Raw genomic sequence first — 26970 nt, forward strand, 5'->3', positions numbered from 1 at the left:
GCGGGAGGCTGTTCCGGGTTAGCCCCGCCCACCCGGCCGGCAGCTCGGGCTTGCGTCCCCGACTGCACCGCCAGGGCCGCCGCGAGGGGGCGCTCGCCGCCGCGGCCGGGCGTGGCGCCTGGGCGCCTGGTAGCTAGCCTGGCGCCGCCTGGCGGAGCGGGGCTGTGGGCGCCGCTTCCTTCGTCTCCGCCGGCCGGAAGCGCCGGCTCTCACTCCCGGAAGCGCCGTCTCTCACTCCCGGAAGCGCCGTCTCTCACTCCCGGAAGCGCCGTCTCTCACTCCCGGAAGCGCCGCACCCGACCGCGGGGGCAGCGCCGGAGAGCGGCCCGGCCGGGCCCGGCCCCAGCCCGCCGGGCGACCCCGCTGCCGCCGAGCTGACCCAGTGCCTCCCCGAGTTACCCGGACGTGCGGGGGGAAAGCACAGAAGTTACATACGTTTGTCTTTTCCCTCCCAGCGCGATGTTGTCGGTTTTGGTCCCTGATGTGACTTGCAGGCGCTTTCCTCTCTGCTGCCCTGTTTTCCGTGCAAGGGCCGCTTCCGGCTTCCCTCAAAGGGCCTCTCCCCCGCAGTCTGAACAGACTTTTAGCCACCGAGGGTAGGAGACGACACTGAACTGTGTGTCTGCACAGACTCGGGAGCTTTACCTGAGAAAGGTGCTTTCAAAACACAAGGTAATACCGTCGTTGTTTTTCTCCTGTCACTCCCCTCGCTGGCTGTTGGTTACCAGCCGTCCTCAGCGTTTCTTTCCTCTGAATCTCAACACATTCTTGGTCTCACTGCCCCAAAGACCAAAGCGTTAAGGTTTGGGAGCGTGTAGTTCAGCAAAGTTTGACCCCAGCTTTTCCGAGTGCATGAAGATTGGGCCTAAGGACAGGAGAGAGGACAGCTTGCATTTTTAAGGAAGGCGGAAAAGTGCTCTCAAGACTGTTTCCTTTTAGCCTCATAAGGAAAGCTGTTGGCTGGATGAATTTGCAAGTATTTTTCTGGCCAGTGGTATAAAGCCCAGTCAATACCCGCTGTGTACGGCCAGGGCCAGGCCTGGGTCCCCCTTACAAATGTAAAAGATATGCAATTCACACTAGATCTTCCCTGAAACACTGTGAGGAGATAAATAAAAGATCCGTGCCCTTTGCTTGTTGCAGAATATACAATGACCGTACATTTAAAAAAAAAAATCAAATCTATCATCTCAAACACTCTGGCCAGTATAGCATTTGGCGTGTTGATTAAAATGATTTCCTGAATGAGTCATGCAAATAGAAAGGTGACCTTCCCTAAAGAAGTACATGTGCCTTTATGTCATGGGCATCTTTGATGAAAAGCTCATATGCCTAAGTACTGGGAAGTTTTCCATAGAATACTTGAGGCAGTTGTCCTAAGATCAAAACAAAAACCAGGCCAAACTCAGTATTTCTAAATGCTTATAACTTCGGGCAGTGCTTTCTCTCTCGAATATAGTCATAGAAAAAGTTGAATATAGTCAAAGGAAAAGGCTAACAAGAATGTGCCCTGTTTCAAAATTTCATTTATTGTCTTCCTCCATTTTGTCTTTCTTTTCTTAGTGTTAATGGATCATAGACATGGGCACCATTTTGAGAACTTTAGACTACACTGAAATAGTTTTTTTTCTGTGGGACAACTATTAGACTACAGTTCAGAATCACCTGTATATAGTCAACCCTTGAACGACACAGATTTGAATTGTGCAGGTCCACTTAAACGTGGGATTTTCTTCAGTGACAGTTACACTGAGGGTGCCTACCTCTCCTGCCATCCTTTCCACCTCCTCCATGGGAAGCAGCAAGACCCTTCCTCCTCAGACTACTCAAGGTAAAGGTGAGGATGAAGACCTCCGTGATGATCCACTTTTATTTAATGAACGCTAAATAAATCATTCTTTATAGTTCTTAACAATATTTTCTTTTCTCTAGTTTACTTTAAGAGTAAATATAAAATATGTATAGCATATAAAATATGTGTTAATCGATTGTGTGACCATAAGGCTTCCGGTCAACAATAGGCTATTACTAGTTAAGTTTACAGGGAGTCAAAAGTTATATACAAATTTTTGATGCACAGGGGGGTCGGTGCCACTAACCCCTGAGTTGTTCAAGGGTCAACTATAGGTAATGGTTTTCTTGAGCTGACAAAGTACAGTAAGATTTATAGAAAATTCTTCTTAAGTTCCAAACTTTCTAATTAAGAGGTGGAGCTATTGTGTTACCATTATTACTTTCATTTCTACATGTAGCATCTATAAATTATACATCTTTCGAGATGTCAATACTTAAAATCATAAGGAATAAAGGCTTGGGTTGATTGAAGAAAATTGTGAAATTTTAAATTTGTGACATCTTAAAACCTTCTGGCATTATGTATAGGTTTATTCACTGAAACACTTCTTACAGGTTTCTCATAAGTGAAAGTAAACATCTTAATTAACTGAGTTCAACATTCACCCTCTATTTATCAGACTCGCTATAGCATAGGATGGTTATATTCTATGTCACGTGCCATTTTCAGAGTATATTACTACTAAGTTAGCTCAGAACAGATAATGTAATAATTCCACCCTTAGAGTAAGTATCCTTAAGTAATAGAAATTATTAGATTTTTCAGTTTATGTTCAGTTATGAAAGTATTTTCAACTGAAAATACTGAAATCTAGTCATGAAATTGTTGCTTACTGGTATTTTTTGAAACAAGAACCAGAAGCCTTGGGTCATTTGGTCTATTATTGCTGATCTTGCTTTGAACAGCTGTCACTCTGTAAGCTAACTTGTTAGAATGTGACCCATGGAACTCTGTGAAGACTGCAATTGCCTTGATTTTTCTCTGTGGAGAAGTAAGATTGTGAGTTTCCCGGTTATTCTGTGCTTCATCTTAGACATGTTTACTTTAAGTGAGAAATTCAGCTTGACCCAAACTTTACCTTTGGTTATATGTTGCTTCTAGGCTAGAAGTGTAATTCATTTATTTTAGAGATCTGCTGGCATAGTTGTAAGCAAGAAAAAGCCATTTTTCCATATTTTCATCTCTCTCTGTTTTGGGGGGTATAACTAGAATTAGCAGAGCTCAGAGTCTAGTGCTGCTAAGGATCAAGGGAACCTGAAGGCTTATTGGAAACTGAATTGGAGCCCTGGAGAGTACTATCATCAAACCGTTTACTCCAGCTCTGGGGAGGAAGGAAAACAAAACCCTTTATACTTACACATGTGCAGATTGCAGTTGGTCACTGTGTAATGGTTACATTTATTGATGTTTATGTTCCTTGAACCTAGCACAAATGAGGATGGGGACCACTTTGGCCTATTTCAGCTGCTATATGTACTATAGTCTCTGGTGATGTTAGATTATAAACCTGTGATACATTTTATCCGCTAAGAGTGACAAGCACAGTTTTGTATCATTCTTGTAACTGATTTTACATAGAGAAATTTAGTAGCAAGGACTCAAACGAGTACAAAGTATTATTCATGCTTTACTAGGTCCTTCGAGAACTCTGAAAAGTGGAAACTGTCTAAAAATGAATTTTTAGGCCAGGTGTGGTGGTTCATGCTATAATCCCAAGTACTTTGGGAGGCTGAGGTGGGAGGATCACCTCATGAGTTGGGAGACCAGCCTGGGCAACACAGTGAGAATCGCTGGAGTCCAGGAGTTTGAGGTTGCAGTGAGCTTTGATGAGCCACTGCACTGTAGCCAGGCGAAGGAGTGAGACCTTGTTTCAAAAAAAAACAAGAAACAAACCCTTCTTAGGGAGAAGCAAAGATAAATAATGTAACCAAAATGTAAAAAAACAAAACAAAACATTTTATCGGGTGGTGGGCAGGCGGGAGGGGCAGAAGGGGAGGGGTGTATACTTACATGACTTGTGTGGTGTGCACCACCTGGGGGTTGGACATGCTTGAATCTCTGGCACGTTTGGGGGAGGGAGGAGGGGCAGGGGCAATATTTGTAGCCCTAACAATATTTGTACCTCCATAATATGATGAAATAAAAGGGAAAAAAAAGAAACAAATAAAAATAAACTTTAATTAGAAGATTAAATAAATGAAAAGAATTAAGGAGAAATATACTTTAGGATGTTTTCCAGTTTCAATCAATCATAGCTAGATTTAACGTCACACTTTAGTGATGTCAATGACATACAGAATAAAGGATGAAGTGTGAGCAGGAGGTTCCTTAATTATTACATTACCTACCCCCCTCAGAGGTTTGAGTGCAACTCCATTCCTTTCCTTTGGGATTCTTATCTAGAAAAGAAAGGTCACAGGACTCCTCCAGAGTGGTCTCCAGGCTGAGGTCCCACTCGACCGGAGAACAAGCCACAGGTGTGTTCTCCCGGTTCCAGAAGGCAACTTTACAAAGGGAACACACAAGTTACTGTCAAGTCAGGCAACCACCTTACTAACGCAGGTATAGCAAAGCAACTGTTCCGATGTTAATGACCTGGTGGTCAGCTTAGCTCTCTCGCTCACTCACTCCACAAACACGTGAGCGCTGGGTGTGTGCAGCACTGTGCACGGGCATGCGTGGAGTCTGGGGAAGATGCAAGGATGAGAAGCCACGTCTGCTCTCCTGGAATTTACAGCTCCCTTTGTCTCAGAGAGGGGCGGGGGAGGGGGGAGGCTGGTAAGATGGAGGGAAGTATAGCACCAATAAATACTCTGACCTTCTTTGACTTAAAAATAAAACGAACAAAAAACAAAGCACGTCACTCCTGAGAAATTATGACTTCAGTGTATGCGAGGTGCTAGAGTCCAGTGGAAGTGGAAACAATATGATTGGGTGTTATGACCTCTTTTTTGACTACTGGCTACATGAGTATTATTTACTATTAGTTTCATTGGATAGGAAAAACAATGAAAATTTTACATAGGAAAATAATTTTATATAAGAAAACTCACAAAAGAGAAAGTCAGAATATAGACTGTATCTTGTAAGTTAGTATTCTCTCCAAATCTACCTCACTTAAAAAACCAAGTCATCAGACGATCTAATTGATAGCATTTTCCGGAAAAAAAAAAAAAAAAAAAAAAACATTCCAATCTCTTATTTCTTTAAACAAATACTTTTTTTTTACTACTAGGGACTATTTCTTGGATTTTTACCTATGCTACCATGTCTGCTCTTTTACGATAAAGCAGTTAAGAAACTGAGAGTTGTAACATACTATATAAATCTAAGATGTTTGTTTAAAAACACTAAGCTATCCTATCCTATCCTATACTACAATTCTAGTAATTTGTCCATCTGCCAAATTTAATGCCACATCACTTACCACTTTACAAAATCACACCAAATATGACAAACAGACGATTTGTTTAAGAAAAGTTTTACTAATGTGTTAATATTTCAGCAAAGTTATTGCAACGGGTTTAAAAGGCAGACACATTATCACAGGCTGTAAAGTAACAAAAGAGTTCTTACACAATTATACAATATCACACAAACTTAGGGGATTTTTCGAGTAACTAACAGACTCATAAAAGAAATTAAATCTGGAAGAGTAAATCCAACATTAGCACCTACAATATCTCAAAGTAAAATTTTAACTGTTTCACTTCCCCAATGTATTTCTTAACTTTTTTTTCCAGAATACAGTGCTCTCAAACCCCAAAGACGAGTAAAAGGCGTAAGAAGCCCTGATGCTAAGAACGAACAGCCAGAAGGAGAGCTAGAAATACTGACTCAGACTGGAGAGTTTTACTTAGAAATAACTTACTGTACTTAACCCAATCGTAAGATTTCTGTGTACTGAATACTGTATATGAGGAAATTCTGTGGGTTATAAGGTTTGCCAGGAGGGATAGTTTAAAAATTAGTAATATACAGTATTATTCCTATCAAATTTTTTTCTCATAAGTTATATTTATAACAAAACTATAATTAAAATATTTATTGTACTTGCTCATTACACATTCAGGGACACAGCAGGGACATTTATGTGTTTGATGGTTTAGCATCCACTTTATTGTGCTTACTTATTTTTGTAATGAACAAGCAACACATACCACATTTTCCCAACAGTCAAGGTAATGCAATAATAACATAAAAATTCTCCGAATAATTGGAAATTGCATTAAATACTGCTTTAATTAGAAATAATTGCTATAATAAAACAAATAACATTATACATTTTTTTAAATGAGCTTCAGTTTGAGAAACTCAATAGCAGAAACAGATCTTAAGATCTGAGTTATGGCAAAACTGGTAGTTCTTTGAAATCTGGGAGATGCACTAGCCAAACCACAGACACAGCCAACCCCTCACCAAAATCCTGGAGAAAAACATTTTGTTAATTTTGGGGAATAAGACTGAATACTGGCTAAGCTATGACATGATGAGGCCCAAAGCCACCTGAGAAGCTGGCCCAAAGAATGGAGAGAACCAATGGTGCATACTGGTGGCAGAGAAGAAATAAACTTTGCATTGGGCTGGGCTGACCAACTGCGTATTTTTTATTTTATTAAATGGCTTTGAATAAAAAAAGTGAAATGCTTCATTGTGTTCTCTCAGGAACGAATCAAAAGGTCACAGAGTCCTACACAATCTGGAGACACAAAGTGGATGCTGAGCGACTGTAGGTCGCTCCAGGTGTGGAATTTTAGAAAGTTAGTCCTTGGAGTAAATGGCACCGTGGCTCTGGCAGCAGATACAAAGGAATGATGCTCTGGAGAGGAGGTAGGGACGCTCTGCGATCGGCCAGTGGACACACGAGGATCCCAGCTGGAGGCGGGATCTGCAATCAGAGGGGAAAAAATAAAGGCTTTAGAAAGGAACACCAGAAACAACTTCTAAAACCGTTTCTCTGACTCAACTGGTATGAGCTTATGGTATGTGGGCTATGTTCTATTAACCTGGGATTCTATCTAATAAAATCTGTACCACTTGTCTGAGTGCGTATATAGCTCAACAGTTAGAAATTTAAGTTCTATATGTTTGGATCTCGGATCAACCACATCACGAGAGGTAGGATGGCAAAAGGCCAAGTGCCAACCACAGAGCCAGGCTGCCTGGATTGCTACCTACTAGCTGTTTAACCATGGACAAGTAACTCCAGGTCTCTGTGCCCCAGTTTCTTCATCTGGAAAACAGAGATAACAGTATATACACATCACAGGGTTGTTGTGATGATTAAAATTAAGCATTTAGAATAGTGCGAAACGGCTGTTTGTTGTTATAGAATAATCATATGCTCCATTTTACATAGAGATGACAGAGAAAACACCAACAATGTATCTAATAATAAAGATATATGTAAGATAGTAACAAAATTAAACTTAAAAAAAGCGAAATATTTTTGTTTAAAGTTCCTTTTAAAAATGAAAGCCACCCCATGGTTTGTGCATTCTTTTGTTAAGTCACTAATTTGTATATACTGCTCCAACCTGCAGACACCTTGCAGACTTAAGAAATTATTCTTAGAGTTTCCCTCCCTTCTACAAGATCGTAGTCCATACTGGACCCTAGATCTAAAGAATACATAGCTCTGAAAACTAAATTATGTTGAACAAAAATATGTGCATTCATGAAACTATCCACAAGTCCTTCCTGTAAATCTTTCCATGCAGACTGTCGCAGCTGCACGAATACTGATAGATCAGCCTCTGGTGTGTAACTGCTCAAAACCCCACACTCCACGCCACCTCAGAAAACATACTGTCACATGGTAATAGCTGCAAAATGAGCCAGGACAAATGGGCTGTGCCAAGTCAACGCAGCTGCAACCGATAAAACAAACGTATTCCAATGGCACATCACAAAAACCACACATAAGGTTCCCGGTTGCTCATTTGAAAAGTATCAGTTTGGAAATTGTACATGAGAAAGAGTATGAACAAGTAACACTAAGTGTTCCAAAACAAAGTATTTTAAAGAAATAAAACATATAGCAGAGGATGTCATTATTACAGCTTTGGCTTTCAAGAATTCAGGTGACACACTAACGCTAAAGAAGGCAGCTTTGAGTGTCGGGCGGCTTGTAGGATTGAATAAATGGTACAGGAGCCGACAAAATGTATTCTTTTAAAAAGTATTGAAAAAGAGCAGAAGGGGAGAAACATCCAGAATAATCTGAGGAACTCTTCCCTTCTCCATGTTCCTGCTGCTGTAAATACTGAGAGGAAACATGGTGTAAAACACAGAGGTTTTATGGGCAATCAGAACTGAGCTCACACCCCAATGCTCGTGGAATCCACTTGTACCGTGGTTTGCTCATCTATGAAACAGGGAAAACACTTTGCAGGGTTCTTTTGAGACTTAGAAGTACCTTTGTACCTAGCGCATAGTAGGCACCCTCAAAATGGCAGCTATTATTATTGACTTTGCCCTAGAAAGAGGCATGCCCACTCCAGCACATTCTGTGTCTGTGCCGTCTGTTCATCAGAGACGGACACCTGCAAGCAAAGCAGAGCAGGGAAGTGCAGCAGCGGGACACGCGGAGTGAGCGCGTCACTGGGACCGGCAGAGGCCACGGCGTGCTATTCGCTGCCACTCGCAAGGCTATGATTCTGCCTATAGATTCTTATTAGTGTTGATTAGTCTCATACCTATTAAAGGGTATTATTTGCATATGCAAGAACATTAACATTTTAAACAGAGGAACAAAACTTTTGGTTCTACCCAGTAGGTAAGTTTTCTTCTACAGGGCTCTGAAGCCACTTAAACATAACAAACGAAATATTCAGAATCTCGCCCCTCCCCTCGGGAATGTTCCTTTGCTTATTCAAGTCATTTGTCACGTAGGTAGGTAAATATCTGAGCTGATTCTTATATGCAAAACCCAACTGTTTAAATGCTTATAATAGTTTCAAGATATTAAAGCAAGGCAAGTATCACCCCCCCCTTCACTCTCCCTACCAACAAAAACAATATGGGGGGAGAATCAGGATTAAATTCTGTATTACCAAATAGAACTTAGGTTAAATACACATTTTAAATATCAAGCTAATATGGTGATTAGCTTAAGCTAATAGAGTCAATATGCCCCTATTTAACTACATGATTTACTGATTTATTTACCATACATTGAAGACAATTCATGTATACTCCAAATTTACAAAAACTGCATATAAACTATATAATTTCATATTTACCTTTAATTTTATGGTTTATCTTCCACTGCTTATGCTTCTGTCTTCATAAATGGTAATTTCAATCTAAACAGCATGGCTGTTAAGAAAACACACTACAGAACATAACACATAAAAGAGACTTGGCAAGATGGCATGTATGATCTGCACAAACTCTGTTTTCAAATTGCTTTATGTTTAAATTATTAAAACTTTTTCCTATTAAAGTTAAACATGATGCTTTCTCCTTGGTGAAAATTTTAAGAAATGTAATTACTTCTATTAATAGTATTCCACATGTAGTTCCTTCCCAACATGGATGACTTATTTTTTGGAAAAAACAATCTGAAAAGGATGCTTTATTTGTAGAACTAGGGGGGTTTCTAACTGAGGATCCATGCAGGTAATGAATTCAGGGATTCAAAAATGCCCTGAAATCTTTATATGAAATCTTTTTCTTGGGACAGGCTTCATGACCTCTGAAAGTTTAAGAACCATTGCTGCAGAGTATAATAAAACTGCTGAAATCATTATCAGCTGGAAGGCCTAGGATTATGTGACCTAGAGGTTTTGAAAAAATTTATTTACCCATTATTCCAGTTATCAAGCTAAATTAGTTTTTTGCAATTTTATTTACCAAATTCACTTAGTGATTTTCAAAGCCCACTGCCTCCAAAATATATGCACAATATGTCAAAGGTAATGAAATTACACATCTGGCAGCTGTAACTGATTTCAGCTCCTCCGATGAACCCCAGGAACTGCACTTCATTTGGAGGACAAGTCTCACCAACATTATGAGCTCATGCATTTCAAAGGGGCGTTCGGTGTAGTTTCTGCAGCTGAAATGCATTACTCCTGTCACCCCTGTTATTGTTACAAGATGCCCTCAGAGCCACCGAGAGTGGGTAAGCAGAATACCACACAGTCCACAGAGACCTGCACAGTGCAAAGGACAGAGAGACGTGCTCTGAGAAAAAATGCTGGCGAAAGGAGGCTTATGGTAAGCGTGTGATTCACATAGTAACTTCCTAAGGCAAATATAAGAGATGGGAGCACATTCTCTCTAGCCAATGCCAAATAATAACAAATATTTCCTTTTATAAATATTTAGACCTTGCGATCTGGACTAAAAAGATACAACTCGAAGTCCTCTCTCAATAGGATCTGTCAGGAGGAGGCCTTGAGGAGCATATATCTTCTCATTCTGCTCTTGAATGTATTTGGAGACTTTCTTCAGAACCTGACAGAAAGAAACACCACAGATTTTTTACAAATTTTATCAGATCTCCCTTTAGGTGTCAGCTAGATCTCAAAATATTTAGGCAGTGGAATTAGTTTTCAAGGCAAGTCATGGGTATATTCATATGGCAGAGTACAGCTTGAGTCACTGCTCACGCCAGCTGCATACAACACGCAGCACAGCGTGGCGGCCCCTCCAAGTCAGAGGCAGCCTCACCGCAAACGCACACGAGTGCCCAATGAGGACCAACCCCCGCCTGCTAACCTCCCCATCGCCTCAATCCTGGAGGTGGAGACATGCACAGACGCTTACACGTACAACAGCTAGTTGTGCTCCCCTAGCCCCAGCCATAAAGTGTTGTTCTGTGACATCTAAAATCAAGGATAGTTAGTTAGTTCTTGGCCTTTTCTTCTAAAAAACTTAAGGAAACATTTTTTCTCTCCTTTGTACATTTTTATCAATTCTAGTAAAGATATAAGGCTGGCCTATAACAAAAGGTGGCTCAGTCATTTTAGAATTGCAAAGTTTATTTCCTTTGTGAAGCATGTGGGCATTAGCAGCCGTGGAGTTTCTGATGACCACAAGCGTCTTATATCATTTCCATTACCGCATGTAGTGCTATTCTGAGGTTTGTTCGTTTCCTAGACAGGAACCTCAATTTATAAGTTTAGTATTATGCTTGTAAAAGTCAAAGCAAATGTAGACAAAAACCAGATAGGATACAGAGGAACGTCTGGAAATTGCCAAATCTCCAGCTTTAATAAGGGCAATTCTGAGACAGATAAGCTAGAAGAAAATAAATCTTAAAAGCTATATCCGAAATCAAAGAGTTACATGCTTTACTTCAGGCTCAAAGTCATCATAACCCCTCTCTGGCTCTAATGTTCAAAGAGGCTTTGATCCAGCTCTTTAAATTACTATATATTTCCTTAAATTTACACTATTAGCAAATGATAAAGTCACAAATGTGATCACGACATAAAGGGAAAAAAAGAACTATATGAAAATAAAGTTGGAAATTAAACAATGATTTAGTAAGTGTGTATAATGTACCAGACCAAACTAACAAATTAGGATGTCACAATTTAGATGCTTTTGTATGTAGACTGATTTAGAGTTAAAAACGCTGTATGGTTTGTATAAAGAATTTTCAAGCCCTTATTGAAGGAGAATAATTTAAATAGTTTATTAAGGTTACAATTTTGGGGCTAATAAAATCTCATGTTTTGCACTTTTTTAAAAAGAGCATGATATTACTGAAAGAGCAATCTGCATGATTCTTTACATAGTAAATTAAGAATACTATTTCTAAAGAGATTTATTTTTTCACCTAATTACCTGAAGCAATGTGTATATCATTCTCTTATTTTCAGCTCTCAAAGAATTTGAGCTGTGCTTGGTCTTTATGAACAACAATAACAACAAAAATCCTTAGGGACTATCTTTATATAATATCAGAATTTGTCAATCATCCTAAAATAATGAATAGGAGGAAGTAGCCCATAAAGGTGCCCAACTCAGGACTCAGTCTTCTCTCCAATTTCCTTTGCAGCTCACCTGCCAGAATGGGAAATTGGACACTCAGCCCCAGTCCATAACTCTAGGGTGGCACTCAGAAAAGTGCCTGCATGGCTGGTTTCAAAGAAAGGATTCCTTCAGAGCAGCTTTCCTCCTCCTTTCAGGTTACTAGTCAAGAAATAGCATTCCTGTATTTGATTCAAACATAACTTTGTTTTGCAACATTTTTATTTAAACTTTAATAACATTCATGTGCACTTGGATATCAGTTCAGAAAGAAAACAATTAGTTTTCTTTTTGATTAAGCTCCAAATCCTCTTATACTATTTTGGTAAAGGCAACACTGTCCTCAACAAGATGCTTTTAAACTCTTAGTCTCTTTAATAATAGAAAAGCATTAATATCAGTAAACTCATACTGCAATCCCAGACAGGACAATGCACCATTCTCACCCCACGAAACTTTATGTTGACATTTTATTCATACTTTAGTTTTGGTAAATTGATGTCAAAACAAGCCATAATATTTATCAAATTCATCTGTTATTCGCAAACCTTCAACAAAACCTCAATTTGTATAATACTGACAAAATGAAACACAATCAAACCTCAGGAGAAACTACTATTCTCCCTGAGAATAGTAAACTGGGGACCTTCAAGGAAAATAGCCTGATAGAGGCTACGTGAGAACACCAGGACCTTAGTATTTTAAAACATATCCAAGTTCTCTCCTGTGTTTGTTTTAGAAATTACAGCACATAGGCAGAAGGGATGTGTTCTAGTTGATGAACAAGGCAGAGAGCTACTGAGAGGAGAATCTTCTACAACCCCATTTGTTCCCTAATTATAATGGGTAGCAACAATAGAGAAATAACACTGAAGTCTTTATCTTCATTTTAATTAAATCATTAAATAGCACATTATAGGGAAAAATGCATGATTGTTCTAGTGAGTTTTAAAAGGCCTATTTGCAATTTCAAAAAATTTAACACACATGACGAAGTATAAGCACTATTACATTTGGCTTACTGTTCGTAGACTAGGGGTTTTAGTGTTTAAAACAAAAGAGACTAAATGACTCAACCCTGTCCTTTCATAAGTAGGAAATAATAGCACAGAAATTCCTAGAGAACAAACCGGGGAAGGGAGAGGGCAGTTACCCTTATATTTGTATTGTTTTATCAAAAATACAAATACACATTTAAAAAGTTTTCTTTTAAAAGTGTGGTACATTATATCCTAATTATGACCATTCCAGTTATTAATTTTGCGCAATCTAGTTATCCATGTCCAGTTTCTTTAAAAAAAAACAAAAACAATCACCTATTTGAAAAATGTGGCCATGCCTTAAGTCTTGGTTTCTTGATTAATTTTATTTGGCTTTTACTTGCTTTATAATATTTGCTTTATAAAAAGAAAGAGGGAGTCTGTCTGAACATATTCTGGTCCGGGGGTTTGCCCATAAAAATTAAAAACAAAAACAAAAATGAAAGAGACTTTGATTAGGCCTATAAAGTAGTATCTCATATATTATCTATAAATGCAAGTTAAAACATTACTTAAAACCTATCCCACAATTCATTAATTCTAAGATCCATTTCACAGTTGAGAGAACTCAGATTAATTTGTCCAAGAGCCCATAATTAGTATATGACTTGGCTGGCACCCAATTACCAATTTCTTTTTACAGCTGACATCAGTAGTTGTATCTATTTCAGCAAATATACATAGGCAAATAAAAGTTAATGTATTTCTACCTTAAATTATTAATATTATACACATCTTTAAATGACCATCCTGGATGACCACGTTTCTATCCGCACAAATTCAGCCTCCCCTCCTACATTCGGCTCCTAATATCAACATATCCCTTCCTCCATCTCCACGGCTCCGTTGCTGGTTCAAGCTATACCATTTTTCATCTGGAATCTGGTGGAGCTTCCTAACTTGCTATGCCTTTTTCCACAGAGCAAAGATATCTCTTTAAAACGAAAATCTGATCATAGTACTCTCCTGCTTAAAATCTTGAATATCTTTCCACTGCCCTAAAAATTAAATTTAAACTTCTTTCCATGGAATACATACTCCTATATGATATGGCTCCTGCTTAATTCTCCAAATCCACCTCTAGCTGTTCAGGGCCCCTCCTCTCTCCTGCTGAATGGCCCTCTCTCAGTTTCCAAGACCCGTGAGCTCTCTGGGCCTTTGTGTATGTTCATCTCTCAGCCTCAGTGCCCCAGGATTTTCATCCTTCAAGTAGCAGCTTAAATGTCACGACGCCAGAGACCTCTTCTTACCACACGGTCTAAATTAGGTCCTGCCTATTTTCTATCATAGGCCAGTTTGTTTCCTTCCAGGCACCTACCACAACGTATAACTTTGTTGGCTTTGTTTCCTTGTTCTTATCAGTTGGTACCACTAAATTATAAACTCCACAAGGTCAGCAACCACGTTTGCCTTGTTCAGTTATGTCCCAGCACACTGCTTAGCACATGGCAGGCTTTTAATAAATATATATCGAATGACCCTCCTGTCCCTTCCCTCACCAAGTACACTAGAGAGAAGATACTAAGACTGAACACAGACTGAAGGCTGATACTGATCCTCAATAACTTATTTTGCAAGTCACACAGGAATGAAAGCTGCTTCTCTATGTGATATGGAGAAGGATATAAGCTACTATACTTAAATATACCCTTTTAGAATAGATAGAATTATAATAACAATCAGGATGCTAATGCAGAATACAGCAGCATTTTCAGCTAACACATCAAAATATCTTAGGAGCAACTATATCCACTCTCTACTGCATGGAGTGCAAGACATTTCTTTCAGGTGGGGTATAATATATTCTCACAGCATTTCATTTTCTACACATTGTGAGAATTACTGATATATTAGGGGTTTACTGTGATTAACTTAAGCACCTAAGTACCTTCTCTTTCCAGCTGCCTGCTAGACCCAAGAGTTGCTGGCTTCTCAACTTAAGATGTCAGAAGTCAAACCTCCCACCTCCCCATTTTGTTTAATAGCACACCTGCCTTTTCAATGCCATTTTCAGGTATGGGGGATGAACAGTGAAAAGTTATTCAGTTCCCAAAGACTGAAATTTAACACACATCCATTTAATACACAGTCAATGAGTGCTTGACAGACAATAAAAGGCATGGTGTTAGGCATTAAGAGGGATACAAAAATGGTTAAGGCACTGTCCACGAGAAGAATACACACTCGAAGGACAAATAAGACAAGAACGTGAAATGCCTCATCCCAAAGTAGAGAGAAAAGTGGCAGAGAACAGATGCAAATAAAATGTTGTAGGGACACGAGAGAAAAGCCAGGAAGGTCTCTGACTTAGCAGGAGTGGCAGGGAAGTAAGGCTGTGCTTTATTAAGACAGCAGCGGATAGTTTGGAAAAGGTAAAGGAGGGAAGAAATGAGATTAGTCAGACAACTTTAACAGTCTAGGAGAGAGATGATAAGGGCACAATCTAGGACAGTGGCAGAGGAAATCAGGCAATCAGAAAAGTTAATGAATGGGAAAATTGAAGCTATTTCAGTCTTTGGGAGAAGAGATGAAAGGAACTTAGGTGGGAAAATAAGACCGAAGATAGAAAATTGGGAAATAAAACCAAAAGATTCTCAGAAAGCTGGGTAGAAAGAAAACATATAGATTTTCTACATCCTTCTTAAGTCTAGGCCAATATGAACATCAATATGTCAATTGCAGATGGACATACCAATTTTGACCTATTTCTGAAAGACTCAGGAATTTCCTATGTGCTTTGGAAATAGAAGCAACAAAATTTGAATTATTACTAATACAACTGCCCCTAAAAATTTTATGGCAATTGTCACCATGTAATCATCTCTTTATGATTTTGAGAGATTTTGTGATAAGATATGTAGTCTTACCTTCTCATAATGAGTTTCCATGCATAAGAAAATGGTGTATGCTGTTAAACAAGCCAAACAGCCTTCAAGATAGGATTGGCCCCCAAGCTTCTCAGCTTCTGCATACAGGTTATTTAGAGTTCGAACTGTTTCTTCAAACTGCTGCCTATCAATCTGCAGGGAAGGAAAAATTTAAAAATAAATTTTTGGGGAAAAGATAAGCAACTTATTAATCCTTGCTATCACTAACTTATCTTGCTGTTTTGCCAAAATTCTTATCTAATAGTTGTCAAACAAAATTTCGGTGATTAAATCTGGACCTAAGTTACTGAAACTGCTTAGGGTTTAATTTTATCCCTTTTATGGGCATTGGATATCTTTAAGGCTCTGAATTTCAATTACACTTAATTATACATTCTTTTCCTCTTTTTTTTTTTTTTTTTTTGAGACAGAGTTTCGCTTTGTTGCCCAGGCTAGAGTGAGTGCTGTGGCATCAGCCTAGCTCACAGCAACCTCAAACTCCTGGGCTCAAGCGATCCTTCTGTCTCAGCCTCCCAAGTAGCTGGGACTACAGGCATGCGCCACCATGCCCGGCTAATTTTTTATATATATATTAGTTGGCCAATTAGTTTCTTTCTATTTATAGTAGAGACGGGGTCTCGCTCTTGCTCAGGCTGGTTTCGAACTCCCGACCTTGAGCAATCCACCCGCCTCGGCCTCCCAGAGAGCTAGGATTACAGGCGTGAGCCACCGCACCTGGCCCTTTTCCTCTTTTTATTTACTTATATTCACATTTACTGAGCACCTACTATTAGATACTATGACAGGCCTTAGAGAAATGAATAAGGCACTGTCTTGAAACTTTCAGAGTTTATAGTTATACAAGCAGAAGAGATCCATAACCACAAAAATGCAACGAGCTGACAGCACTCTAATAGAGGCATGTATAAAGTACAGTGAAGGCCCAAAAGGAAGAAGTTCCCTTTATCTGGGGACAACAGGTAATACTAAATCAATTACCTAAACACTGGAATTTACTAGGCATAAAGGAAAGACATTTTAAGCAAAAGGATTAAAAAAGTGCAAGTTCTGTATTCTGTTTACTCAATCTATCTCTTTTCAAGTAACTATTTTGTTACTAATAGCTCACACTGAATAAGGTAAAATCTCAAACACACAGTTCTTCATACCATGTCATTCCTATTAACCTCTTTCTATTCGGTGACACCCTTATCTTACATTTACACTACTATTACAGGTTGAGCATCACTAATTTGAAAATCCAAAATCAAAAATGCTCCAAAAATCCGAAATGTTTTGAGTGCTGACATGATACCACAAGCGGAAAATTCAACACCTGACCTCCTGTGACGGGTCACAGTCAAAACACAGGTACACGACAAACAGTTCATTCAGTGTACCCAAGTGGAAAAGGCCCTCCCAATACCCTTCAGCTGCCATGCATCTTATCTTTCCCACACACACCCAGATTTCCCCATGCAAGCATGCCTACAAAGGGGATAAAATGGTTCAATGTATTTAAGAAACCCTTTTTTTCATCCACAAAATTATTAATATTTATTTTTTAAGAGACAGAGTGTTGCTCTGTCACCCAAGCTGGAGTTCTGGACTCAAGCAATCCTTCTACCTCAGCCTCCTGAGTAGCTGGGACTACAGGCACGAGCCACAATGCCCAGCTAATTTTTAAGATTTTTTTTTTTACAGACACAGGGTCTCCATATGTTGCCCCGGCTGGTCTCAAACTCCTGGGCTCAAGTGATCCTCCCCCATCAGCCTCCCAAAGTGCTGGGATGACAGGTGTGAGTCATTGTGTTACACGCCCATGCACAAAAATATCGTATAAAATTACCTTCAGGTTATGTGTATAAGGCGTATATGAAACAATGAATTTTGTGTTTAGATGTCGGTCCCATTAACAAGATAGCTCATCACATATATGCAAATATTATTCCAAAATCTGAAAACCATTCGAAATCTGACACCCTTCTGGTCCCATGAATTTTGGATAAGAAATACTCAACTTGTACTGTGATCTGTTTTTTCACTCTAATCATCTGCTATTACTTTCTTCTTCTGATAGTACTTCGTAGATTTCAAACCTCATTACTTCATCCTAGGGTTTTCAAGGTCCATTGGGAGAGTATTTCATCCAATACTGACACTCTTAATCTGTCCTCACTGTAGGCCTTCTTTGATGTAAGGCTTCCCTTACTTCTAAAACTACTTACTGATGAGTTCTCTCTTTTATGAAGTTTTTCTTAATATATATTAGAAATAGACTCAGAAAAAAAATAATCAAAGAACCCCAACATACAGTATGAGACAAAACATTCCCAAGAACATAATTTTTTAAAGTGTAAAACAATTTATGATCACCCTTAAACTATTAAAATCCCTCAGGTTAACTAGTACAACCTCTGTGGAAAGCAATATGGAGATACAAGTAGAACTACCATTTGATCCAGCAATCCCATTACTGGGCATCTATCCAAAAGAACAAAACACATTCTATAAAAAAGACATCTGCACTGCTCAAATGTTTATAACAGCACAATTCACAATTGCAAAGATGTGGAAACAACCTAAGTGCCCGTCAATACATGAGTGGATTAATAAAATGTGATATATATATATATATATATATGTATGCACACACACATACACACCATGGAATTCTACTCAGCCACAAAAGACAATGGTGATATAGCACCTTTTGCATTATGCTGGACAGAGCTGGAACCCATTCTACTTAGTGAAGTATTACAAGAATGGAAAAACAAACACCATATGTACTCACCACCAAACTGGTTTTAACTGATCAACACTTAAGTGCACATATAGGAATAACATTCATCGGGTGTAGGGCAGGTGGGAGGTAGGAGGAGGGGGTGGGTATATTCACACCTTGCACACCTAATGCGTGCTGTGCACAACGTCTGGGGGATGGACACACTTGAAGCTCTGACTTGGGTGGGGCAAAGGCAACATACGTAACCTAAACATTTGTACCCTCATAATATGCTGAAGTAAAAAAAAAATTTTTTTAAGTAAAAAAAAAGAAATCAAATCCCTCAGGGTAGAAGACATTGTAGTCATTGTTTTGTTCTTCGCGTGGAAAAGTCATGAGGAGTCAATAAGCTGGTGACATGAAAAAATTTAACGTAACCTTTAAAGTGGTGGCAGCTCCACCTTGTTCTTCAAAAGGAATTACTTCCAGGAATATACAAGAGGTGCTATATCACCATTGTTTCTTAAAGCTGAGTAGTACTCCATGGTATACATACACCACATTTTATTAATCCACTCATGTATTCATGGGCACTTGGGTTGTTTCCACAGCTTTGCAATTGTGGATTATGCTGCTACAAACATTCGAGTGCAGATGTCTTTTTTATGGAATGTCTTTTGGGTAGATTCTTTTGGGTAGAATCTTTTGGGTAGATCCCCAGTAATGGGATTGCTGAATCAAATGGCAGACCTACTTGTATCTCTTTGAGGTATCTCCATATTGCTTTCCACAGAGGTTGCACTAGTTTGCAGCCCCACCAGCAGTGTAGGAGTGTTTCTATCTCTCCACATCCACGCCAACATTTGTTGTTTCGGGACTTTTTGATAAAGGCCATTCTCACTGGAGATAAGTGATATTTCATTGTGGTTTTGATTTGCATTTCCCTGATGTTCAGAGATGTTGAACATTTTTTTCATATGTTTATTCGCCATTATTCTGTCTTCTTTTGAAAAGTTTCTGTTCATGTCCTTCCATTCTACTAAGTGAAGTATCCCAAAAATGGAAAAATAAGCACCGCATGTACTCACTATCAAATTGTTTTTAACTGATCAACCCCTAAGTGCACATATAGGAATAACATTCATTGGGCGTTGTGCAGATGAGAGGGGGAAGGAGGGGATGGGTAGATACATACACACACATAATGAGTGCGATGAATACCTAATCTTGGGGAAGGGCACAGCTGAAGCTCTGACTGGGGGTGGGGGACAAGGGTAAAATACATAACCTAAACATTTGTACCCCCATAATATGCTGAAATTTTAAAAAAAAGGAATTATTTCAAATTTCTCAGAATGTTAGAGTTTGGGACAAGGGCCAGGTACATGGAGGTGGTGCTAGGAGCAGGGCAGCATTCCCTCACTGACCTGGTCCTTAAAAGATGTGTTGTCAGGACCGGCCACCTGGGTGCCCTAAGTTACAATTCTTATTCCCGGAAAACAGACTTAGGAGAAAAGCTCCAGTGAGTGAATATTAATGGTAAACTGTTATATTCACCTAATTATGCCTATGCTAATGCCTTCAGTTTGTCCACTGATAAATCTACGAAAGTCTAAATAATTGATTTGCCTATGTTATGATCTGATAAGTCCTTTGAATTATTTACATTTCTTTATATACAGTGTGATTCAAAACCATGGGATCCAACCCAGAAACACCTTATTTCTTTCTGATTAGAATTACTGTTCACACCAGAAATACTAACTCTTAAGAGTTATTCCGAGATTGCAATGACTTACAGGATGGAGGCAAATAGTTAAAAAAAAAATCCAAGGTCAAGGATTTATTTAAAAAAAAGGTTATTAACAATAAAGAGGGGATAAAAGGTTAAAAAAGTAAATGTCAAGAAGTTTTGGGAGGTTATTAAAGGTTATTTTCTTTTTTAAAAAGAAAAGGGAAATAAAAGGTAAAAAGCATGAGATAGAAATGACAAACCTCACTTGCAAGGGCTCAACAGAACAAATCAGGTGTTTTTATCTCACTGCCTTTAAGAACTATAAACAACAGCTGCCATGAGTGTTCTCCATTAGGTACCTGTACCCGGACACTGATATAAAAGCTACATCAAAATTCAGAGATACGTGAAGTTGGAGCCAAATACGAATTTCGACTCGTAAACGTTCAAAGTCAGAATGGAAAGAGGAATCAGGCTAATTTTCCCAGAATTTCTGTTTCTTGTTGAACTACATGGTAGAAAGCATGGTGTTGAAACTTAACGTGATCACTGACCAAGGGTGGGAAGTCAAAGGTAACTGCTACTGACCAGATTGGAGAAACATAGTTTTAAAGGTATGTAGGAGAACAAATGCCTTAATTATAGTTCACTCATTTTTTTCTACCCAGACCAAGGGTGACTAAGATACTTGTAGTTTGGCTAAAATGAGAATAAAGCTTCCTTTAAAGAGTGTCCTGACAACAAAGCACTTAAGCATCAAAGCATGACATTCTAAAAGGCAGCGGAGAAAGTAAACTTGTGAACAGAACGTGTCCTCGCTCCCAAATTAAAGGGCACAAATGTGTATTTTTAAAAATGCTTTAAAGTAATACATAACATTTGTATATTAGTTTCTTTCTCTATTAAGTTGCCAAGCGAGATGTTCTCACAAAAGGAAAATCAGCCCAGTGGCAGAGCAATCAGAAAATTTCTAGGGTAAGCAGTAGAGAAGAAAGAAACCTTTTAATTTTCCATGAAACAAAGCAAGGAAAATTTAAACCTGTAATTTAAATTTAATCTCAATCTCAATACAGAAAAAAAAAAATCAAAGCTTTCCCAAGTGGTTTATAGTATAAACTAGTGTTTTAACTCAAACATTTAAAGAGAAAAAAAAAATTCAAAGGCACAACTGAATAGCACCATGTAACATTCCATGTAGTACTCAGTATCACGAGCAGTTCTGGGCTAAATGAAATCAAAGAAGTAAAAGGACTCCAGAATTTAGAAATATCGATGTCCTGTAAAAATCAGTGGAGTATTGTTGACTACATCATGCTTCTGTATTTAGACTATAAAATGTAAGGCTCTACCACACACAGTGAAAGGCTACTGTCTGATTCTGCACACGTATATTTAGCTCAAATATATGAGGAGGAAATTTGACTTTAAAAGCCTACAGGCTGGCACAGTGGCTCATGCCTGTAATCCTAGCACTCTGGGAGGCTGAGGTGGATTGCTCAAGGTGAGGAGTTCGAAACCAGCCTGAGCGAGAGTGAGACCCCTGTCTCTACTAAAAATAGATATTAATTGGCCAACTAAAAAAAATATATATATATATAAACTTATATGTAACCTTAACACTTATACCCCCATAATACGCTAAAATTAAAAAAAAAAAAGAAAATAAAAAAAAAAAGAAGAAAAACTTAGCCAGGCATGGTGGCACATGCCTGTAGTCCCAGCTACTTGAGAGGCTGAGGCAGAAGGATTTCTTGAGCTCAGGAGTTTGAGGTTGCTGTGAGCTAGGCTGATGCCAGGGCACTCTAGCCTGGGCAACAGAGTGAGACTCTGTCTCAAAAAAACCCCCCAAAAACCTATAAACAAAGGAATCTTGTAACATCCAAGTAAGTGAGGTGGAAAAGAATAGTTTACATTCTGATTTTGAAGTACATAAACTGTGTAAGTTATGGTTTCCATAAGAGGCTTAAAAATAAAACATTTGATAGATTTCTCATAAGTCTTATCATGTAAAACATGTTAACTGTGATATTAAATTATTTTAAAAACAACATTCAGTAACTTTAGCCAATTAACATCTTGCTGAATTTCTACCTCTTCAAACTACTGTGTAAATGTCCATCTATTGTCACACAGCGTTTACTTGTAACATTGCTGACAACACACTGCAGCATTTCAACAACAAGCTAATTTACACACCAGCTTTTTAAGGTATGTCTGAGCTTTAATTTGCAGAAATATATTTGGGCCACTAACCTCTCCACAGTTATAAACCAAGCTGAAGGAAGCTATAATTGATCATTGTTGATTTCCTAACCTTTGCAATCAGGTAGAGCAACCCACCTTGATACAAACTGACTAAATGACTGCTACACATTTCTCTAGCACAGACTCATCTACGCCTACTTATCCCATGACCAACATTTCTTAGCCCCACACCCACGCAACGCCTAATCACCTCTCAGGCCCTCACCCTGCCTGTAGAAGAGCCACAAAACCTGCTCCAGCTAGCCAGAAATTGACCTCTGAACAGGAAACAGAATCTAAGTAATATGGCTCAAGACCAAAAGAATCTCTAGTATACACATACGGGCACCAAAACACCACACAAACACATTCCATTGTACCTTTACAATAAGATACAATGATTTTTTTTTTTTTTTGACAAGTCGGAAGGGGAAACAAATCCTATTCTTCCATTTCTGCATGCAAGGGTGCCCAAAGGACCTATATCCTGGTAACAGTTCTACCATGCAAGACACAAGAGGCGACTCCCAGTAAGAGTGACAAGTTTAGGGCCTTGTTCTAGGATATTTTCCTGTCCAGGTCCATCTAATGCTCTACACTTTTTAGGGTCCAAGAAGGCCTGTCTGCACCGCCTGGCACAGCAGGACCAGCGCTGACCACAAACGCCGGTCACGGGAACGATGATTATTTCTCTTGCATGGACTCGGAGGAGAATACTGCCTACAACCCGCTCAGTGAGGTGGCCCGGGGCCTCAGGAATGAGCTCCTCATCACTGCTGTCAACACCCCGCGGTGGGGATTCGGGGGGCAGCAGAGGACCAGGACTGCTGGGTGTAGACTCCCGGCACCCACCGGCAACGTAAAGGTATGTAGAGTCATCACGCCCCAGGCTGGGCCTCCTCCCAACGCCGGGTCTTGCTCGGCGACCGTCCTCCTAGTGCGCCTGGCCCTCGCCGGAGCCGTGGCCGCTCGGGCCGGGAGGCGGCCCACACCCCGCCCCAGCCCCGGGGAGTCGCCCCCTCGCTCCCGGCCGGGCGGGGGAGCCAAGCGCGTACCCGGTTCTCCAGCTCCGCGGGGAACTTGGTCTGGAACTGGCAGCGGGTGCCACTGCTGTAGTCTCGCTGGATGAACACCTTGCCGGACACCGGCGCCTGCTGCGGCCTCATGGCGAGGACCGGACGCGCCGCGCTGCGGGTTCGGGGGAACACCAACCACGGGTCAGAGCCCCGGCCCGGACCCGGGACGCCAGCCCCGCGGGCCCGCCCCGCCCAGAGCAGCCCACGGCCTCCCCGCCGCGCTCCCCTTCGCCCATGCTGTCACGGCGGGCTTCCGCCGGCGCCTCGGCCCGGGCCCCGCGCCCCCCACAGCCCGGTTCGGCCCGGGGAACACGAACCCGCCTCCTCGGCCCTCCAGCTGCTGTCGCACCGTCTTCGCCGTCACTTACGTCCTGCCGCAAAAAAAGTCTCTCCCCACCCCACCCCACCCCCGCCCCTCAGCTGGGCCTCCTTCCTCCGGCCTAGGACCCGCCCTACCCTCCGGCCGTAAAGCGCCCCCGCCGAGGCTGCGCGCTGCGGAGCGCGGAGGGCGGGCGCCGTGGGCGGGGCCCAGAGCCGACCCCGCCTCCCCGGCGAGAGGCGTCTTCCCGGAAGTAGGGGGCGCGCGCCCTCTGTGGGGACTCCCGTGGACGCTGGGTCTGAGGCTCTGAGTTCCCCCTGGCGTCTTTTGCCCCGTTGATTGTGGCGGGGTGGTTTCTAATCACTGAACGCGAGGGGTTCTTTTTATTGTTGATTGGACTTCCCAGCTTACGTGCGGGCTACACCTCCCAACTCAAATGCAAAACACAAGACCCAGAAAACGCACAAAAACAAAAGAAAGCCCCCCCAACCCCACCCCTCAAACGCAAAACAAATCGCTGGCTCGTCTGGTGCTTCTTGGCCAATACAATTTGTTTGTTAGCACCACTTTTTTATATATTTAATATGTTTTAAACATCCTGCTCTTTTATGTTTAAACAATTTCCTCTCATTGTATTTGTAAACAGCTTTATCGAGGTATAAATGGCATACAATAAGCCGCACATATTTAAACTGGATTAATTTGATCCATTCGGGCATATGTGTACAGCATAAACCACCATTGCAATCAAAATAGTAAACCTTCATCACCCCCCAAAAGTTCTCTTGCTCCTTAATAATAATCCCTCCTTCCTGCTTCTCCCAGCTGCCGGTCCCCAGGCACTATCTATATTCTTTCTGTCACTGTAGTGCATTAATGTGCATTTTCTTGAATTTGATATACGTTGAATCATACGGTGTGCATTCACTTTTTTTTTTTTTTTTTGATCTGGCTTCTTTCACATAGACTAATTATTCTGAGGTTCATCTCTTGTTGTGTTATCAACAGTGCATTCTGTTTAGATGCCGGTAGTTATTTCGTTGCATAGATACTCATGGTTTATCCATTCACTTGTTTGAGTTGCTTCCAGTTTGGGGCTGTTACAAATAAAGCCTCTGTGGACATTCGTTTATTTACAAATCTTTGCATGGATGTATGTTTTCATTTCTTTTAGGTAAATATCTAGGAGTAGAGTGGCTGGATCATAGGGTAGGTATACGGTATATGGTATAACATTTTAGGAAACTGCCAAACTGTTTTCTAAGTGGTTATACCACTTTACATTCCCCACAGCAGTGTATGAGAGTTCAGTTGCTCCATATCTTTGCTAACACTTGTGTAGTGGTATCTCCTTGTGGTTATAATTTTCATTTTTGCATGATGAATGATTTTGAGCATCTTTTCCTGTATTTATTTGCCACCCATAAATCTTCTTTGGCAAAGTGTCTATTCAAATCTTTTGCCCACTTTTTGTTTGTATGTATTTTCCTGCTACTGAGAGGTGTTTGTTTATTTGTTTTGATTTATATCTTTATTGGCTGGACTTAAGGTCTGTTTTACATTTTTAAGGAACTTTATTTCTTGGGTCCTTGTATGTGTAAAAATGTTTTCCTGAGGCCTTTGTATTTGCCTGAGAACTTAGCTGGGGTGTTATCGGGTTTTGAAAGTTCTTTATGTATTTCACAGAAAAATCTTTTACCAGGTATATGATTTGAAAACATTTTTTTCATAGTCTATGGCTTATCTTTTTACTTTCTTAACATATTCATGGATTTGCGGGGGATGAGAGTGTGGACATATTAGGGAGGGCATTATTCTGCTGCCCACGGGGATGGATTGAAGATATTCCCACCCCCCCCCCCAGCTCCATATTATTATCCAATTGTTTCTGTGCCATTTTGGAAAAGACTCTCCTTTCTTCACTGAATTGCCTTTGTAACGTTGTCAAAAATTAATGTGTGTATGTGCATATTTTATGTGTATGTGTGTGGAGGTTTTGTGGACTTTCTATTCTGTTCCATTATCTGATCCTGTTTTGCATTAAATGTCTACCAGTGTTTGTCTCTAAAACTGTAGGTTCCTTACTGACTCAGTAAGATCTCCTAAGAGCTGTTTCCCACATAGTCAATATTTACAGTTAAGAACATCCTCAAACAGGTAAAAGTCTCTTCCCTCAAAGTTTTGGTTGAATGGAGTAGACAAAATAATTTTCATATATTGTGTATTTGGGGTTTTTCCTGCAGCCCTTGGCCACTGAGACTAGGTGGTAAAACAGATTTTTTTTTTTTTTTTTGCTCCAGGAAATGGCAGAGTAAATGCAACCCAAGGAAGCTCTCTTGGTGTTTGGGAAGAGGCTCCTGGGCGAAAAAGAAATCGGAAGGACAGTAAAGCGTACGGTCATTGTCTACACCCATCCCTAAACACACTTTTGTACGTTCTTTTGTGAAGAGCCTGGTGGGCGAGGGGCTGAGGGGCAGTGTCCAGAATGCCCGGGAAGGGCGTCATGCTCTCTGCCTCTCAAGGATTGCACCAGAAGCCCGTCTTTCGGCACAGAACCGGGAGCCAGAGCAGCCCAGGTGCCATCCAGGTGGCAGCTTGGAGACGGCCAAGGCTGGAGGGTTGGAGGTGGTGCCTCCGAGTCTCCTGTTCTGCAGTGTGTGCCTGTGACTGGGTGAACCAGTGTGGGAGTGCCCAGAGGTCCTGTGACTTGGAAGAAGCCTGGAGTGGGGATGAGGAGGTTGAAAAGTGTGAGGGCACGCGGATTTCTACACTGCTGTCAGCGTGGTGCTCGAGAGGGCCAGGTGGGACCTGCCACACACCAGTGAATAACAACCCAGCATCCCCAGAGACTAGGCAGGGCGAGGCAGACTCTAGAGGACATCAGAACAAGCAAGAGCCCAGCTTTCCTTCCTACAGATCCGAATGACATGCACACTCCTCTAGAACTTGGGCTCCTCCAGGACAACGGGGAACTCAGAATTGCCTGAGCTTAAAACCCAATCTGGTTTAAGAAATACTTGAAAGAAGTTTTTTTTTGAACAGACAAATTAGAAGTTTCCTTTTCCCCCTTGCTACCAAGTAGGAGTAAAGAGGAAATAGAGTTGTATTTCTTCAGTCCA

General features: G+C 40.5%; 1 protein-coding gene and 1 long non-coding RNA gene across 6 annotated transcripts; one reads left to right on the top strand and one right to left on the bottom strand.

Moving 5' to 3' along the window:
- Positions 1-7: 7 nt before the first annotated feature.
- Positions 8-26970, top strand: LOC105878161 (uncharacterized). Of its 5 annotated transcripts, none has more exons than XR_012914703.1 (4): positions 8-672; positions 1739-1831; positions 4259-4332; positions 5599-6310. It is a non-coding gene; the product is annotated as an uncharacterized LOC105878161 (long non-coding RNA). The 5 variants fall into 5 exon arrangements; XR_012914707.1 differs by lacking the exons at positions 4259-4332; positions 5599-6310 and adding exons at positions 23063-23321; positions 26152-26970 and having other exon boundaries at positions 10-672; XR_012914705.1 differs by lacking the exons at positions 4259-4332; positions 5599-6310 and adding an exon at positions 23063-23382 and having other exon boundaries at positions 1739-1837.
- GOLGA7 (golgin A7) lies at positions 5321-23927 on the bottom strand. The gene is made up of 6 exons (XM_012777424.3): positions 23850-23927; positions 23512-23644; positions 15750-15902; positions 10217-10318; positions 9100-9162; positions 5321-6743 (listed from the first exon to the last, which is right to left on the bottom strand). The coding sequence occupies exons 2-5, from the start codon at positions 23620-23622 to the stop codon at positions 9115-9117; spliced, it is 414 nt and encodes a 137-aa protein (XP_012632878.1). The 5' UTR covers positions 23623-23644; positions 23850-23927; the 3' UTR covers positions 5321-6743; positions 9100-9114.

The sequence above is a fragment of the Microcebus murinus genome, chromosome 24 (assembly GCF_040939455.1).
Source record: "Microcebus murinus isolate Inina chromosome 24, M.murinus_Inina_mat1.0, whole genome shotgun sequence".
Taxonomy (NCBI): domain Eukaryota; kingdom Metazoa; phylum Chordata; class Mammalia; order Primates; family Cheirogaleidae; genus Microcebus; species Microcebus murinus.